Source organism: Talpa europaea, assembly GCF_964194135.1.
Source record: "Talpa europaea genome assembly, chromosome: 9".
In the NCBI taxonomy this organism is placed as follows: Eukaryota; Metazoa; Chordata; class Mammalia; order Eulipotyphla; family Talpidae; genus Talpa; species Talpa europaea.
This window is the reverse complement of record NC_140076.1, coordinates 28,036,019-28,049,503: the sequence shown is the minus strand read 5'-3', so window position 1 is coordinate 28,049,503 and position 13,485 is coordinate 28,036,019. Positions and strand designations below refer to the sequence as shown.

At 51.4% G+C, this 13,485-nt stretch overlaps 2 protein-coding genes across 2 annotated transcripts; one reads left to right on the top strand and one right to left on the bottom strand.

The window, feature by feature from the left end:
* Positions 1–2,761: 2,761 nt before the first annotated feature.
* MUTYH (mutY DNA glycosylase) lies at positions 2,762–7,021 on the top strand (the record flags this gene model as incomplete). The annotated part of the gene is made up of 12 exons (XM_084243910.1): positions 2,762–2,794; positions 3,100–3,141; positions 3,220–3,291; positions 3,367–3,480; positions 3,563–3,660; positions 3,738–3,882; positions 3,960–4,023; positions 4,195–4,386; positions 4,475–4,611; positions 5,164–5,316; positions 5,526–5,567; positions 6,890–7,021. The coding sequence occupies 12 exons, from the start codon at positions 2,762–2,764 to the stop codon at positions 7,019–7,021; spliced, it is 1,224 nt and encodes a 407-aa protein (XP_084100036.1).
* An 849-nt stretch (positions 7,022–7,870) lies between these two features.
* On the bottom strand, positions 7,871–8,986 carry HPDL (4-hydroxyphenylpyruvate dioxygenase like; the record flags this gene model as incomplete). Its single annotated transcript, XM_084241698.1, has 1 exon — positions 7,871–8,986. One exon carries the CDS (start codon positions 8,984–8,986, stop codon positions 7,871–7,873), a length of 1,116 nt encoding a protein of 371 aa, XP_084097824.1.
* Positions 8,987–13,485: the final 4,499 nt, after the last annotated feature.

Sequence of the window (13,485 nt, the reverse complement as noted above, 5' to 3'; positions counted from 1 at the left end):
AACCTTTTAGTTTTATTAACTGAAGTATTCCAAATACCTAGAAGTGCTTCTTGTAGATATGCTATAAATATTTGTTCAGTGAATTAATGGGGAAACCGTTGAAAGTTTTAAGTAACCATCATGTCTTAAAAAGATTGCTTTAGGGCCTCCCCTGGTGGTGCAGCAATTGAGCGCTGGGCTGGGAAGCTGCCCACAGCCTCTGCAGCGCTGGTTGGATCCCCAGCCGCCAGTGAGGGTTCCACTTGGTGCGCAGATCTCTCCTGCTGCTCCCGCTGCTCCCCTCAGCAGTGTATTTCGTTGTTCTGCCTGTGCTGTTCCCCGCTCTGGCTTTGGTGAATTCTCTCACCCTCCCACACTTCTGACTGTACCCAGTGCTTGTATAAATAAAAAATAAATAAATATAAATAAATAAAAAGATTGCTTTATTCTTGGGGAAAAGTTTGTAGAACGAATTGTGGAAGTGAGTTTGGCTATGAAGGGAAGAAGAGTGTTTTTTTTTTTTAAAGATTTATTTATTTATGCATACAAGAATTGGGGTACAAGCCAGAGGTATGGGCAGGGGTGAGAGGAATTCACCAGAAACAGAGTGGGGAGCAGAACAGGCGGATCGACTGAAATACACTGCTGAGGGGAGCAGCAGGCGAGACAGGAGAGGTCTGCTACACCTGGCCGGGGATCAAATGCATGCTGCAGTGGCTGAGGATAGCTTCACAGGTTGCATCTTAACCCCTTGCGTCACCAGGGAGGCCTGAAGAATGGGTTTTGTGGAAGGGATTAGAGGAACAGGACCCAATTTAGAGGAAGGGATTATTCCTCCAGGTATCGGGGGACAGGAGGAGAGTGCTCATGGAAGGAAATTTGTACATTCGCTTTTTTTTCTCTGAAGAAAAATTAAGCTGATTTGATGAAAATAAGGGGAAGTAGAAGATTTGAGGAGACTTTGAACCACAGGTTAACCAAAACTGCAGCTTAGCAGAGTGCAAGAATGCAGGCTCTGGAAGCATATCTTTTGGGTTTGAATGAACAAGTTCTTCAATCTCTACAAGCCCTAGTTTCCTCTATGGAAGAAATTCTGGAGGTAATTCTGCAGCATTTGTCATGGTGTCATCAGGAGACTGAGTGAAAAATCTAGAAAAACACCTAGCATAGGGTTAAGCAGTCTCTGTTAACTGCTTTTAGCTGTTAGAGAAAAGGCAGCCCAATAGTCAGGGAGCAGTGAAGATCAGATATGTTTTTTTCTTTACTAGTGGCCAGCCAGGAATGACTGAGTAGATCAGGAAAAGATTAGGAATAAAAATAGCTCATCTTTCTCCTCTCCTGACTTGCCATCTGCTCAAAAGCAGATCTTTCCTACTCTCTGATCCTTGGTTTATCTTTTCAATAGAATGAAGGTTTGGAGTAGATGACTACTAAAGGCTATTTCAGTGTAAATATGTCATATCTCTAAGCAGATAAATTTCCCGCACCCCATGCTCCTAGACACTTAACAAGCCCCTGTCTACATATGCAATCACAATAAGCATGAGGGATACATAGGTACTTCTCAACAGGAGGCTTTGGACCTAGACCCAGTCAGGCCCTGGCCTCTTTTTTTTTTTTTTTTTTCATTTTTTTGGCTGTCTCCATACTATATGGGAAAGGGACTTATGCTCTGGTCCCTCTGAGGCTGCTTGCAGAAGCTTAGCCCTACTGGTCATACCCCAGCGCTATAGCCAACCAAGAGCAAACGCATGAGCATCTGGAGAGTGCTTGAGAAAAACTAAATGCTCTATATGAATGATATAGGGAGGACATGGGCTACCCCCTTTGCAGAGCCCCAAGATGCAGTCATTGTGACTGACCACTGTGGCTGGTACCTTCTGTTTTAGGCCCTCATGAAGAAGTTAGGATCAACTATGCGAAGTGGTCTCAAGAAGCAAGCTCCTGGCCCCAAGGGAAGGGGGAAGCGTGCTCCCAGCAGCATCCAGGCCAAGCCTTCTGCCCCTGATGGTGAGGTATTCAGAACAGATTAAGGGGCTGGTTTCACTTACCATAAAGGAGGGTAGATTCCAGCTGGGAAGGGAGAATGGCGTGTATCAAGGCCCTGAGGACTAATGAATGATCCAATTCTGACTTTGCTGTGGGACCTTGGGATAATTTCTCTGAATGACTGCTTCTTACCAGTGAAATGGAACAGTGGTCTGTGCATTCCTTCCCCACAGGCTTTCACAAGATCAAATGAGATTACCAGCCTAAAAGTATTTTGTAAACAGGAAACCCTACACAAGTATATGTTCTGCTTGATTGGAACTTTTAGATTTTCATTATGATACAGAGACAAAGGAGCCTGAGAAAATTAAGACCAGAAACTTGGCTGAGGCTACATGTAGCCAGAGAGCTCTGGTCTGTCACCAGCTCCAAAGCCTTCGGTGCCTTACACAGGGCTAACGGGTGGGGCCTGGTGCAACCTGGCTGCAGTGCCCCAGGCCGCTGGTGTATTGCCTGTGCAAGGGTGATCCCTGAGTTTCCTGAGACTCCAGCAGGCCTTGCCAGGCGGCATGAAGAGATGCAGGACTCTGTCTCCCCATACCACCTCTTCAGAGACTCAGCTGAGGTCACAATCTTCCGGGGGAGTCTGCTGAGCTGGTACGACCGAGAGAAGCGGGACCTACCCTGGAGAAGGCGGGTAGGCAGGCAAAGGACAGGGATGGAAGGGTGGGAGACTGGCACCCAGCGCCCTCCACACTGACTCTCCATTTGGGATTGCATTGGCAGGCAGGGGATGAGGTGGACCTGGACAGGCGGGCATATGCTGGTGAGTGCATCTCCTGAGAGCATGACTGCTTTGCCCGAATGCACTCAGATCTGGGGTCTGAGGGCTGGAAACAGGGCAGGTCAGCAGTGCCTGCATGTCAATTCCTCTCCCCTAGTGTGGGTCTCAGAGGTCATGTTGCAGCAGACCCAAGTGGCCACCGTGATTGACTACTATACCCGATGGATGCAGGTGACTTCAGGGAAGGAAGGGAGGGTCATGGGCCTGTCCTTTGGGGTGCATGTAAAGAAGATTCTCTCCATTTCCCTCACCCTCAACATATTTTTTTGCTTGTCTTTGGGCTATAGAAGTGGCCAACGCTGCAGGACCTGGCTAGTGCTTCCCTGGAGGTGAGAGACACCCTGGGAGAGGGGGAGTAGGGACAACTGAGGACTCACCACTGATTTGACCTCTGACCCTATCCACAGGAGGTGAACCAGCTCTGGGCTGGCCTGGGCTATTACTCCCGAGGTCGGCGACTGCAGGAAGGAGCCCGGAAGGTAAGAAGGTAGTAGGGAGGGGATCTCCCAGGGGCCTTCGGTGCCTTACACTTTGAGCCTTCCCATCCCAATCAGGTGGTAGAGGAGTTAGGGGGCCACATGCCACGTACAGCAGAGACCTTGGAGCGGCTCCTGCCTGGCGTGGGACGGTACACAGCCAGAGCCATTGCTTCCATAGCTTTCGGCCAGGTGAGCCCCTTGTCCACTGCCACTTTGTGCATCTGCCACATTCCTGCCAGACGAGGCTGACTCCTGACCTCCTTCATGCCAGGCAACCGGAGTGGTGGATGGGAATGTAGTCCGGGTGCTGTGCCGTGTCCGAGCCATCGGTGCTGATCCCAGCAGCTCCCTTGTCTCCCAGCAGCTCTGGTAGGATGTTGGGGTAATGGGCGATTGAGAAAGGTGTTTCTGAGAGGTCTTTGGCTCACAATGTTCCCTTCTTGTAGGAGCCTAGCAGAGCAGCTGGTGGACCCAGCCCGGCCAGGGGACTTTAACCAGGCAGCCATGGAGCTTGGGGCCACTGTGTGCACCCCACAACGCCCACTCTGCAGCCAATGCCCTGTGCAGAGGCTCTGCCGGGCACACCAGAGGGTGAGACCTGGGGAATGGCAGTCAGGGTTCCTCAAGGGTAATCCCTGCCCCATGACATCCTGCCCTGTGCTTCTCAGGTGGAAAAGGAGCGACTCTCAACCTCACCGTGTCTACCAGGCAGTCTTGATATAGAGGAGTGTGGTGAGTGCCAGCCCTAGCCCTCTCCTGTGCTGTCCGGTATCTTCCTGGGAAGCTTCGTTCCAGCCCATCCTACACCCTGAGTAAGATTCTTCAGAGCTTGGCCAAGGTCTGCTCTCATCTTGACACTTAAGCCCACGTGCCTGACTAGAACTTGGGGGTCTCTTTTCCCAGCTCCCAGCACTGGACAGTGCCAGCTGTGTGCACCTCCAACAGAACCCTGGGACCAGGCCCTGGGAGTAGCCAATTTTCCCAGAAAGGCCAATCGCAGACCCCCCAGGGAGGAATGTTCTGCCACTTGTGTTTTGGAGCAGCCCAGGGCCCCTGGGGGTGCTCGAATTCTGCTGGTGCAAAGGCCTAATTCAGGTACCTGAATCGGGGGACTGGGGGGCAGGAACAACAGGAAGGAGTTAGCCGCTAAGGCCTCCCCACACCTGGTTGCCTTTCCTTTTAGGTCTGTTGGCAGGATTGTGGGAGTTCCCATCAGTGACAGGGGAGCCCTCAGGGCAGCATCTTCACAAGGCCCTGCTGCAGAAACTGCAAAGTTGGGCTGGACCCCTCCCAGCCACCCGTCTCCAACATATTGGGCAGGTGAGTGAGCAGTGGAGAGACCAGGAATTAAGATTTTTTTTTTCAGCGAAGGAAAAACAATACCATGCATATAGAGAATTTACATGGTTGTAAATTCTAACAAATAATGGAGCAGACTGGGACTATTTATCCTGTGTTTTAGGTCCTGAGACATCAAGGACAGAGAGGGGGAGACAGGAAAGGTGACATCATGCTTACTTTCAGAGTAAAGATGAGATTCTTAGGACATGTTTTTTTTTTTTTAAAGATTTATTTATTTATGCATATAAGAGCTGGGGTGCAGGCCAGAGATGCAGGGGGTTTCTGAAGGGAGCAGCGGGGGAGACAGGAGAGGAGAGATCTACCTCGCCATGTGGGTTTCTCCCTGGCCGTCGGGGGATCGAACTCATGCTACAGAGGCTGCGGATTGCTTCATAGTGTGGTGCTTAATTCCTTGTGTCAACAGGGAGGCCCAGGACATGTTTATTGATAAACCTAGAACTGGGTGAGAACCCCTAGGACTTTGGTAGCCACATCCACACATCCATTTCACCCTCTTGGCCCTCCCTCCAGGTGGTCCATACCTTCTCTCACATCAAGCTGACATACCAAGTGTACGGTCTGGCCCTGGATAGGCAGAACCCAGTAACCATCACACCACCTGGTGCTCGCTGGCTGACCCGGGACGAGTTTCACACGGCAGCTGTCTCCACCGCCATGAAGAAGGCACTACCTTTGTTGTCTTTATTCTGTTTCTGTCTTTGTTGTTTTCTGTCTACATGTCCATGTGAAGTTAACTATGTAACTATATAAACAGAAAAAAGAAAGCATACTTTAAACAAAAGTGCTGGGGCATGAAGTTGAGGACAGAACACAGGAGTTTGGCTCTTGGGGGAAGATGCCAGCCATTTCCTCTCCCCCTTCTTCTTGGCTAGGTGTTCCGCGTGTATGAGGGCCGCCAGCCAGGGACCTGCAAGGTGAGCCCTTGGCCTTCCCTCAGCTCTCCCTACAATCTTAAACCCATGGGTTTTCAGTGAGTTAAAGGACACACTTGGGTGAACATTCTGTGCCAGGCTTTATTTGGGGGAAAGAAATAGTTCTTGACCTGGAGACCTTTCCAATCTATGTGCAAGAGTGGAGAAGGGACTAAAACATATAAGGGAGACAGTAGCATCACAGGTGTGAAATGTTTGGACTAGGTTTTGTAGGATATGAAGAGGGGCGTGAGGGGTTCTACCTAGAAGGCAACGATCAGGAAAGGCTGCTTGGAAGAGGCTGGTAATCTGGGTCTTAGAAATGAATCATTTACCTCCAGGTTCAGGAGGGAATTGGCTTGTGGATGTTCTTTTCAGACCCAAGTGTAGTATGAGCAAAGCTAATAGTAGTGAAACTCCAGGTGGTAGTGTGAGCTGCAGGAGTTGAGAGTGGTTGGTTTTTAACTGGAGCAGGCAGCAAGGCCCGCCCAGGCAAGTTAGGGCTGTGAACACCAAGCCACTGAAGCATTTTATTTTATTTTTTTTGAGATTTATTTATTTATGCATATAAAAACTGGGGTACAGGGCAGAGGTGCAGGGGGTGAGAGGATTCACCAGAGACAGAGTGGGGAGCAGAACAGCCATACTGGCTGAAACACACTGCTGAGGGGAGCAGCGGGCGAGTCAGGAGAGGTCTGCGGCGCCATGTGGGTTATCTCCCTGGCCAGGGATTGAACTCATCCTGGAGCAGCTGCAGATAGCTTCACAATGCTGACGCTTAAACCCTTGTGCCACCAGGGAGACCCCTGAAGCATTTAAAAAATTTTTTTTTATTTTTTAAAGATTTATTTATTTATTTATTTATTTATTTATTTATGCAAGAACCAGGGTACAGGCCAGATGCTCGGGAGGGTGAGAGGGTTCACCAGAGACAGCGCGGGGAACAGAACTGGCAGACTGACGAAATACACTGCTGAGGGGAGCAGCGGGGAGACAGGAGAGGTCTGCCGCGCCATGTGGGACCCTCGCCGGCCAGCTGGGATTGAACCGACGCTGCAGAGGCTGCAGACAGCTTCACAGCGCTGCGCTCAACCACTTGCGCCACCAGGGGAGGCCCCCCTGAAGCATTTTAGATGGAGAGTCCCAGATGTGCCTTTTAGGGAGATTACCTTGGACTGCCTTTAGAGACTTGACCTAAGACAAGTTGGAAGCTTTAGAGCATTCCAGGCTAGAACCTGAGCTATATTGGTAGAGTGGTGCAAGAGGTGGAAGAAGAGGATTCTATGCCGCACCTTCAGTGCCTCCTCCTTTTGACTTCTGCACAGGGTTCCAAAAGATCCCGGGCGTCCACTCCATCGACCCGGAAGAAGCCCAGCCCAGGCCAGCAAGTTCTGGATAGTTTCTTTCGGCCCCACGGCCCCACTGAAGCACCCAGCCTCAACAATGTGGACCAGTGATGCCTTTGCAAGACCCCAAGCCCTGAGACTCCCATTTTTAAATAAAGTGTCTATGTTTGTAGTCATTTTGGAGACTTTCCACCCTCACTCCTCATCTCTGAGGGACCCAGAGAGTGCTTAAGTCCTGCTTAGTCCTGCCATCCACTGGCTGAGCTCCCACCAGCCTGGACAAATAGAGGAGGAGGTGTTTTGTCCACAGTAATTGTCTGGCCCCAGCCCCCAGGAGAGAGGGAGAAGGCAGCTGCAGGGAGCCCTTGCCAGAGGCTGACACCCAACACCCTTGTGGAGGTCTGTGGCTGCTCTGATGGGAGCTGTGCTGTCACCCTAGAGCAGGTGGTTGGGCTCAACCCTGGCCCAGACCTTCCCACCTGCAATGGCTGCTCCCTATGGAGAGGGGAAACACAGGTGAGGGTTTGTTCTGTCTTAAATTTCTACCTCAAATAGAAAACTGTTTATTTAGAAGTACATTACATAAAGAGTGAAATACATAAAAGCAGGGGGTTAATCATAAAATTGGGGGTGGGGTGAAGAGAAATGGAATTAGAAATAAGGACGCTTCAAAAGCATTGATTAGGATCTAGTTCCTACTAATGTAATTCTTTTTATCTTGCAAAGAAGATATAAACTCTGTCTTGCACATTAGAGCCAAACTGTTTAAGAAATGTTTCATAGTTCTAAGGAATTCCAACTCTGGACTCCAATGAGAGATTCAACTTCCTTCTGGCAGGTACTAGAGATAAGAGGCCACACCTGGGAACATAGCCTTTCCCTTCAGACCTTTGCAAGTGTTTCTCAGTTCAGAATACATGTTCAGTTCAGGACAGTGGCTGTATCCAGCTCAGGACCTCCTTATGCTTGCCGACTTCTGGCAGCTTGCTCCTGTACAGACTGCCAGAGAGCCCGGATGTTGCCCTGGCCAAAGCCTGTGGCTCCCTGCCTTTGAATTAGCTCCAGAAAGAAGGTGTCCTCTGCAAAGAGGGACTTGGTGAAGACCTGAAGCAGAAACTTGCCTTTATCCCCATCTAGCAGGATCCCCTGTCGGGCTAGCAGACGAGGCTCATGCCCTGCTGCTATGATCTGTCTTTCTTTGCCTGGCCGCTGATAGTAGGCCTCAGGAGGAGTTAGGAGCTGGCCCCCAGCCCCCAACACCCCTTCGGTGGCTTCCATGATGTTAGGTGTGTACAGCCCCACGTGCTGCAGCCCTGGTCCCCTGTGCCGGAGGAGAAACTGCTCCACCTGATCCTGTTCACTAGCGGCCCTGTTCAGGGACTCTGCAAGCACAAATGTGGGGACATCATTGCCTAAAGGGGTTTTCAAGGCGGTGAGCCTCAGTCCTCCACTCCCAGACCCTACTGGGACCTCGAGGCCCTGCTCAGGATCTTCACCTGGGCTCAGTGGCATGTGGCGAAAGCCCAGACAGTCACAGAACCAGCGCATCAGTGGTGGGGAGCTGCCAGGGGTGCAGGCCAAGGTCAGGTGGTCCACATGGCTGACCCATCCCCGGCTGGTTGCCGAGGATACCGGCCCGAAACCGGGCAGGAAGGGGCCAAAGAAGCTGGCACGCTCCAACAGCGTCAGGCTGAGGTTGCCGGCAGGGGAACTGGTCACGGCATATGTGGCATGGCCCCGCGCATCCCGCACCTTAACTGGGGGCACCAGGAGGCTGCAGCCCCGCGCGGCCAGCACCCTGGCGGCAGCGCCCACATCGGTCACTTCGAAGCACAGGTTCGTAGCACTGGGCACCGCATGACGCTGGTCCAGTCCATACAGCGGCTCGGCGGGTCCCGAGCCCTCATTCACCAAAAAGACCGCGTCCCCGCTGCGCAGCGCTAGCTGCCTCCAGCCGTCTGCCTCTCGCACTGCCAGGGGCTGGAAGCCGAAGAAGCGCTGCAGATCCTGAGCGAGGGGCTGTCCCGGAGGCACGTGGAAGGCAATATGGCACAGCCGGCGGGCGCGCGTGGCCATGGCGGACTCAGCGACCCCGGCCTCACCTTCCTCTGGGGTAACTCACGTGGAGTTCAGGCCGCCGAGATACTCTGTTCCAGGATTGTCGTCGGAAACCGGTGGAGTCCAGTTTTTCCACCAGAGCACGCTCCTCGCTCTTTTCCGGGACGAAATCGCAGGCTGAGCCCCTTAGGGACTCCAGGTTCTCCCTGCAGCCCCCCGCAACCTGGAGCTAACTCGGGACCACCGGTCTGCGCTGCAGGTGGCGAGAACCGAGCGGAACTATGAGGGGCGGAGCCGACAGGGGGTGGAGTTAGTGACTCCGGGGCTGACAGTCACTACCCGCCCGCCCGCCCCTGTCGCCCGGGTAGATCGAGAGCTCAGAGAACTGCTCCTTTCCTTGGTCTCTGACCGACTCACACCCTTGGGTCCTGAGCCTCCTTTTCCGGCACCCGGAAATCTCAATAATTGCCTTCGCTCAGTGCCAGGCGCTGGGGTCTCGCTCTTCGCGCCACCTGGGAGCACAGGGCAGCAGCTCCCTTTGGGGGAGAAGGCTAATAGTCTTCCTTAAGGACGAACCTTCTTATCAATATAATGTTTAGCTTTAAAAATTCTGGAGAATTTTGCTTTTAAGTCCTAATGTTCCTTTAAAACTAAAAAAATATTAAGATGTTTTAAGTTACAGATTTTCATTCCCAGGGAAATTGATGTCACAGTAAGGTAAACCATCTATATGGTTCCTACACAGGCCTCTCCTTTATTTCAGGCAACTTCTCAGTGACACTTTTCTTTCTTCAACTCCTTTTTCTGTCAACAACTTTGCCCCTTGTTCCAAACCAGATTGGGAGAAAAAAAACCTGGTACTTGGAACCTGAAAGGAACAGCTGCTTGGGTGTCATTTCTCACCCTTTGGGCCCTATTATAACTAGAACACTCTTTGGTGTTCTGACTGGATATTGGGTCAAAGTTTTCAGTGGCATTTCAGAATTGTGAAGAAATTAGGCATCTTTTGGGACTTCAGCTGATGACTCTTGAGGGTTTGGGACAGGCATTCCAAGGAGGGCAAAGAGCATAAGCAATAGCTCTGTGAAAAATGTGAGTCAAATCTCAGAGAAGCAATAGAGCATAAGGTTGGGAGGCATCTGGCATAGAGGACATGCTCCAAGGCCCTGCAAAGGATTCCTTTTTCAGACAGACTGATGTGATGACTTGCAGTTGAGTTTCTTTGGCAAGAGAAAGGAGTGATGGGAGAGGTGCTGGAGGGAAAACAGGGCTTAGAAAAAGTTGTCTAGCGAGGTGTTCAGGCCTGCAGCTAGGACGGCAGTACCCAAAAGCTGGTTGGTGGTGACGAAAGACACTCGGTGCTACTCTGCAGACCAACATGATTTCCCAAAACCAGAGAAATGTGGGTTTAAAATCTACCTCTAGGACCTCCCCGGTGGCGCAGCGGTTGAGCGCTGGGTTGCGAAGCTGCCCGCGGCCTCTGCGGCCCCGGTTCAATCCCCGGCTGCTCCCCGGCCACCGGAGGAGGGTCCCACATGGCGCGCAGACCTCTCCTGCCGCCCGCTGCTCCCCTCAGCAGTGTACTTCGGTCCTTCTGCCTGCTCTGCTCCCCCCTCTGGCTCTGGTGAATTCTCTCACCCTCCCGCGCTTCTGACTGTACCCAGTGCATGTATAAACAAAACAAACAAACAAATAAATAAATAAATAAAACATGCCTCTATTAAAAAAAAAATTAAAAAAAAATGATTTAAAATCTACCTCTAATACATACTAGTTGTATGACTTTGGGCAAGTTGCTAAATTTCTCTGAGCTTTAGTTTCTTTATCTGTAAAAATGGGAATAATAGTAGTACTGTTATAGGACAGGGAGAGGGGCAGCCCAAACCCCGCAAACCTGCCTATTTTAAATGGGTTCTGCCATCCGCCGTATCAACACAAAACATAGGAGACTTTAATGGGAAGGAACTTTAATAAAACTAGGAAACAATACAGGTAAGGCAAAGAATTTAGTTTCTAAATGAAGCACCCAAAGTTATCCATCCCCTTGTGGGTAAAAGTCCATCCATATGGGATTGGCCCAGAGCAAGGCCCCAAAGCCTGCCACAAGTCTAAAGCATCTTCCAGTGGGGACCCACAGCAAAGGGTCAGAAACAACCAGACAAGCCCGGAAGGAAAAGAGCAAAATCAACATCAAGATAAAAGCTGCCATTGTCACCTCCCCACGGGTCTCACCCACATCTGTGTCACCCAGTCCACGTCCAAAAGACAAGCGCAGTTTTTTCACGTGTCTCCTGGCTCCATCCTGCTTCCTTCCCCAGTCTCTTCTGCAGCTTTTTCTCTTTCTGCTCAGCTCCACCCTCCCTTGGGTGGGGCAGGGAACCTCCCCCTTTCCTGGGGACCACCCTGTTACAGTACCTACTTCATAGAGTTGTAATTAAATGAGATAGTATGTGCTATAGGCTGCCATGGGGTCCAGGTTTTAGTCTTTTAACCTGAGCCTAGCTGTGTGGGTCAGGATATCCAAAGCAGCAGCTAGGCAGGGTGTCACAAGGAGATGGGCTTCAGTAGGACCAGGAATAATAGACACAGGGACACTTCTCCCTAGACTGGAGCACTGGCAAAGCCCTGACTTCGGTGGGGAAAGAGCTCTGAGACTAGGACTCTCTGAGGACTGGCTCAGAATAGGTTATCAACTTCCCCAGCTATTGTGAGGGTGGAGGTGAAATGGAAGGGGGGGGGGCCTCAAATGAGCCCTTCTCTGGTTCATCTGCAGGGATTTCCACCCGAGGGCCCCAGGTACAGCAGAGGGTACAGGCAGAGATGAGTCAGAAACAGTATCTCTTATTCATCTCTTCCCACCTGACGCTGGAAGAAGTGTAGATTTTTGGAGGCTAAGTGGGGGTTGTCTGAAATTATCTTGCTAAGGGCCTGTCGCTTGACCTTGACCTTGACCCAGGGCACAGACGGGGTGCTGATGAGAGCTGCTCTTGTTCCAAACAAGTTTGGGAGAAGAGGTGGTCGTGGACGTTGATCTCCCTCCGGGTCAGATTTCATTTCCTGCAGCCCTGCTGGCGTCCAGGTCGTGACTGTACCCACGCCCTGTACTGTTGGGATCAGAACCCTGCAGAACTTTCACAAGATGGGGCCTCCCAGCACGACCTCCATGGCCCTCTAGCTGCGGCTATACTTGCAGAGGTGGAGTCGCAAGGACAGGACCAGGCCGCTGGAGGGCGCGCGGGTCCGAGGTGGCGCTGCTGCAGGCCGAGTTGCTGAATCCGTGAAGGAATGGTCTTCTCAGCATCGACAAGGCGGTTAACCCAGGAGCAGTGCTCAGCCGCCTCCAATATCCGAGTCCGCTCCTGCCCGCGACCCCTCTCTTACCTCCTCTGGACTCCGCTTGCTTCCTGCGAGTGGAGGAAGGGAGAGAGAGAGAGAGAGAGAGAGAGAGAGAGAGAGAGAGAGAGAGAGAGAGAGAGAGAGAGAGAGAGAGATCAGAATTTTGAGAAGGTGACTTTTGGAAAAGAGGAAGCAAGAGGAGCAGGTTTAAAGGCCCTGAGGCAGTAATGGAGCTTCTGTATTAGATCAAAAGGCCAGTGCATTGGAAGAAGATAGGGAAGGAGGTGGGGGAGAGGCCTAGAGAGAAAATAAATCTTGTAGCATGTTTGGACTACAGCATTTACTCTGAGATAGGATTGAACCCCATTTCTGCTGAACCTCTTTGGCTGAAACGTTGGTCATGGGCTGCAAGGGGAGTAAGGGCAGAAAGGGAGCCCATTCAGGTCATTGTTGCTTCTAACAGTGTCAGGAGGACCATAGAAAGTTTCCTAGGAGGAGACTTTTAAATTGAGGCTGGAAGGTTGAGTAATTGTCAAGATGAGGGGCAATTTAAGTGTTGGAGGATGGAAGGGAAGTGCTCCAGTTGAGGATGAGCTTATACCAAAGCATGTGTCCTGGGCCTCCCCTGGTGGCGCAGTCGGTGGAGCGCCGCGCTGTGAAGCTGTCCACAGCTTCTGCAGCGCTGGTTCCATCCCGGCCGGCTGGCGAGGGTCCCACAGGGTGCGGCAGACCTCTCCTGTCTTGCCCACTGCTCCCCTCAGCAGTGTATTTTGTCAGTCTGCCTGTTCTGTTCCCTGCTCTGGCTCTGGTGAATTCTCTCACCCTCCCGCGCATCTGGCCTGTACCCCGGCTCTTGTATAAAATAAATAAAGAAATCTTAAAAAAAAAAAAAAAAGCATGTGTACTTGATTGGCAATTGTCAGTAATTAAATCCTTCCCTAGATGGGAAGTTTCTTGAGGGAATGTAACAGGGTGGTCCCCAGGAAAAGGGGAAGTTGCAGGTTTCCTGCCCTACCCAAAAGAGGGTGGAGCTGAGCCAGAGAAGAAAGAAGCTGCAAAGGAGACTGAGAAGAAAGGAAGCAGGATGGAGCCAGAAGCAGACCTGGAGGAGGCACATGGAGCCGAGAGACACGTGAAGAAACTGCGCTTGCCTTTTGGTCGTGGACTGGGTAACACAGATG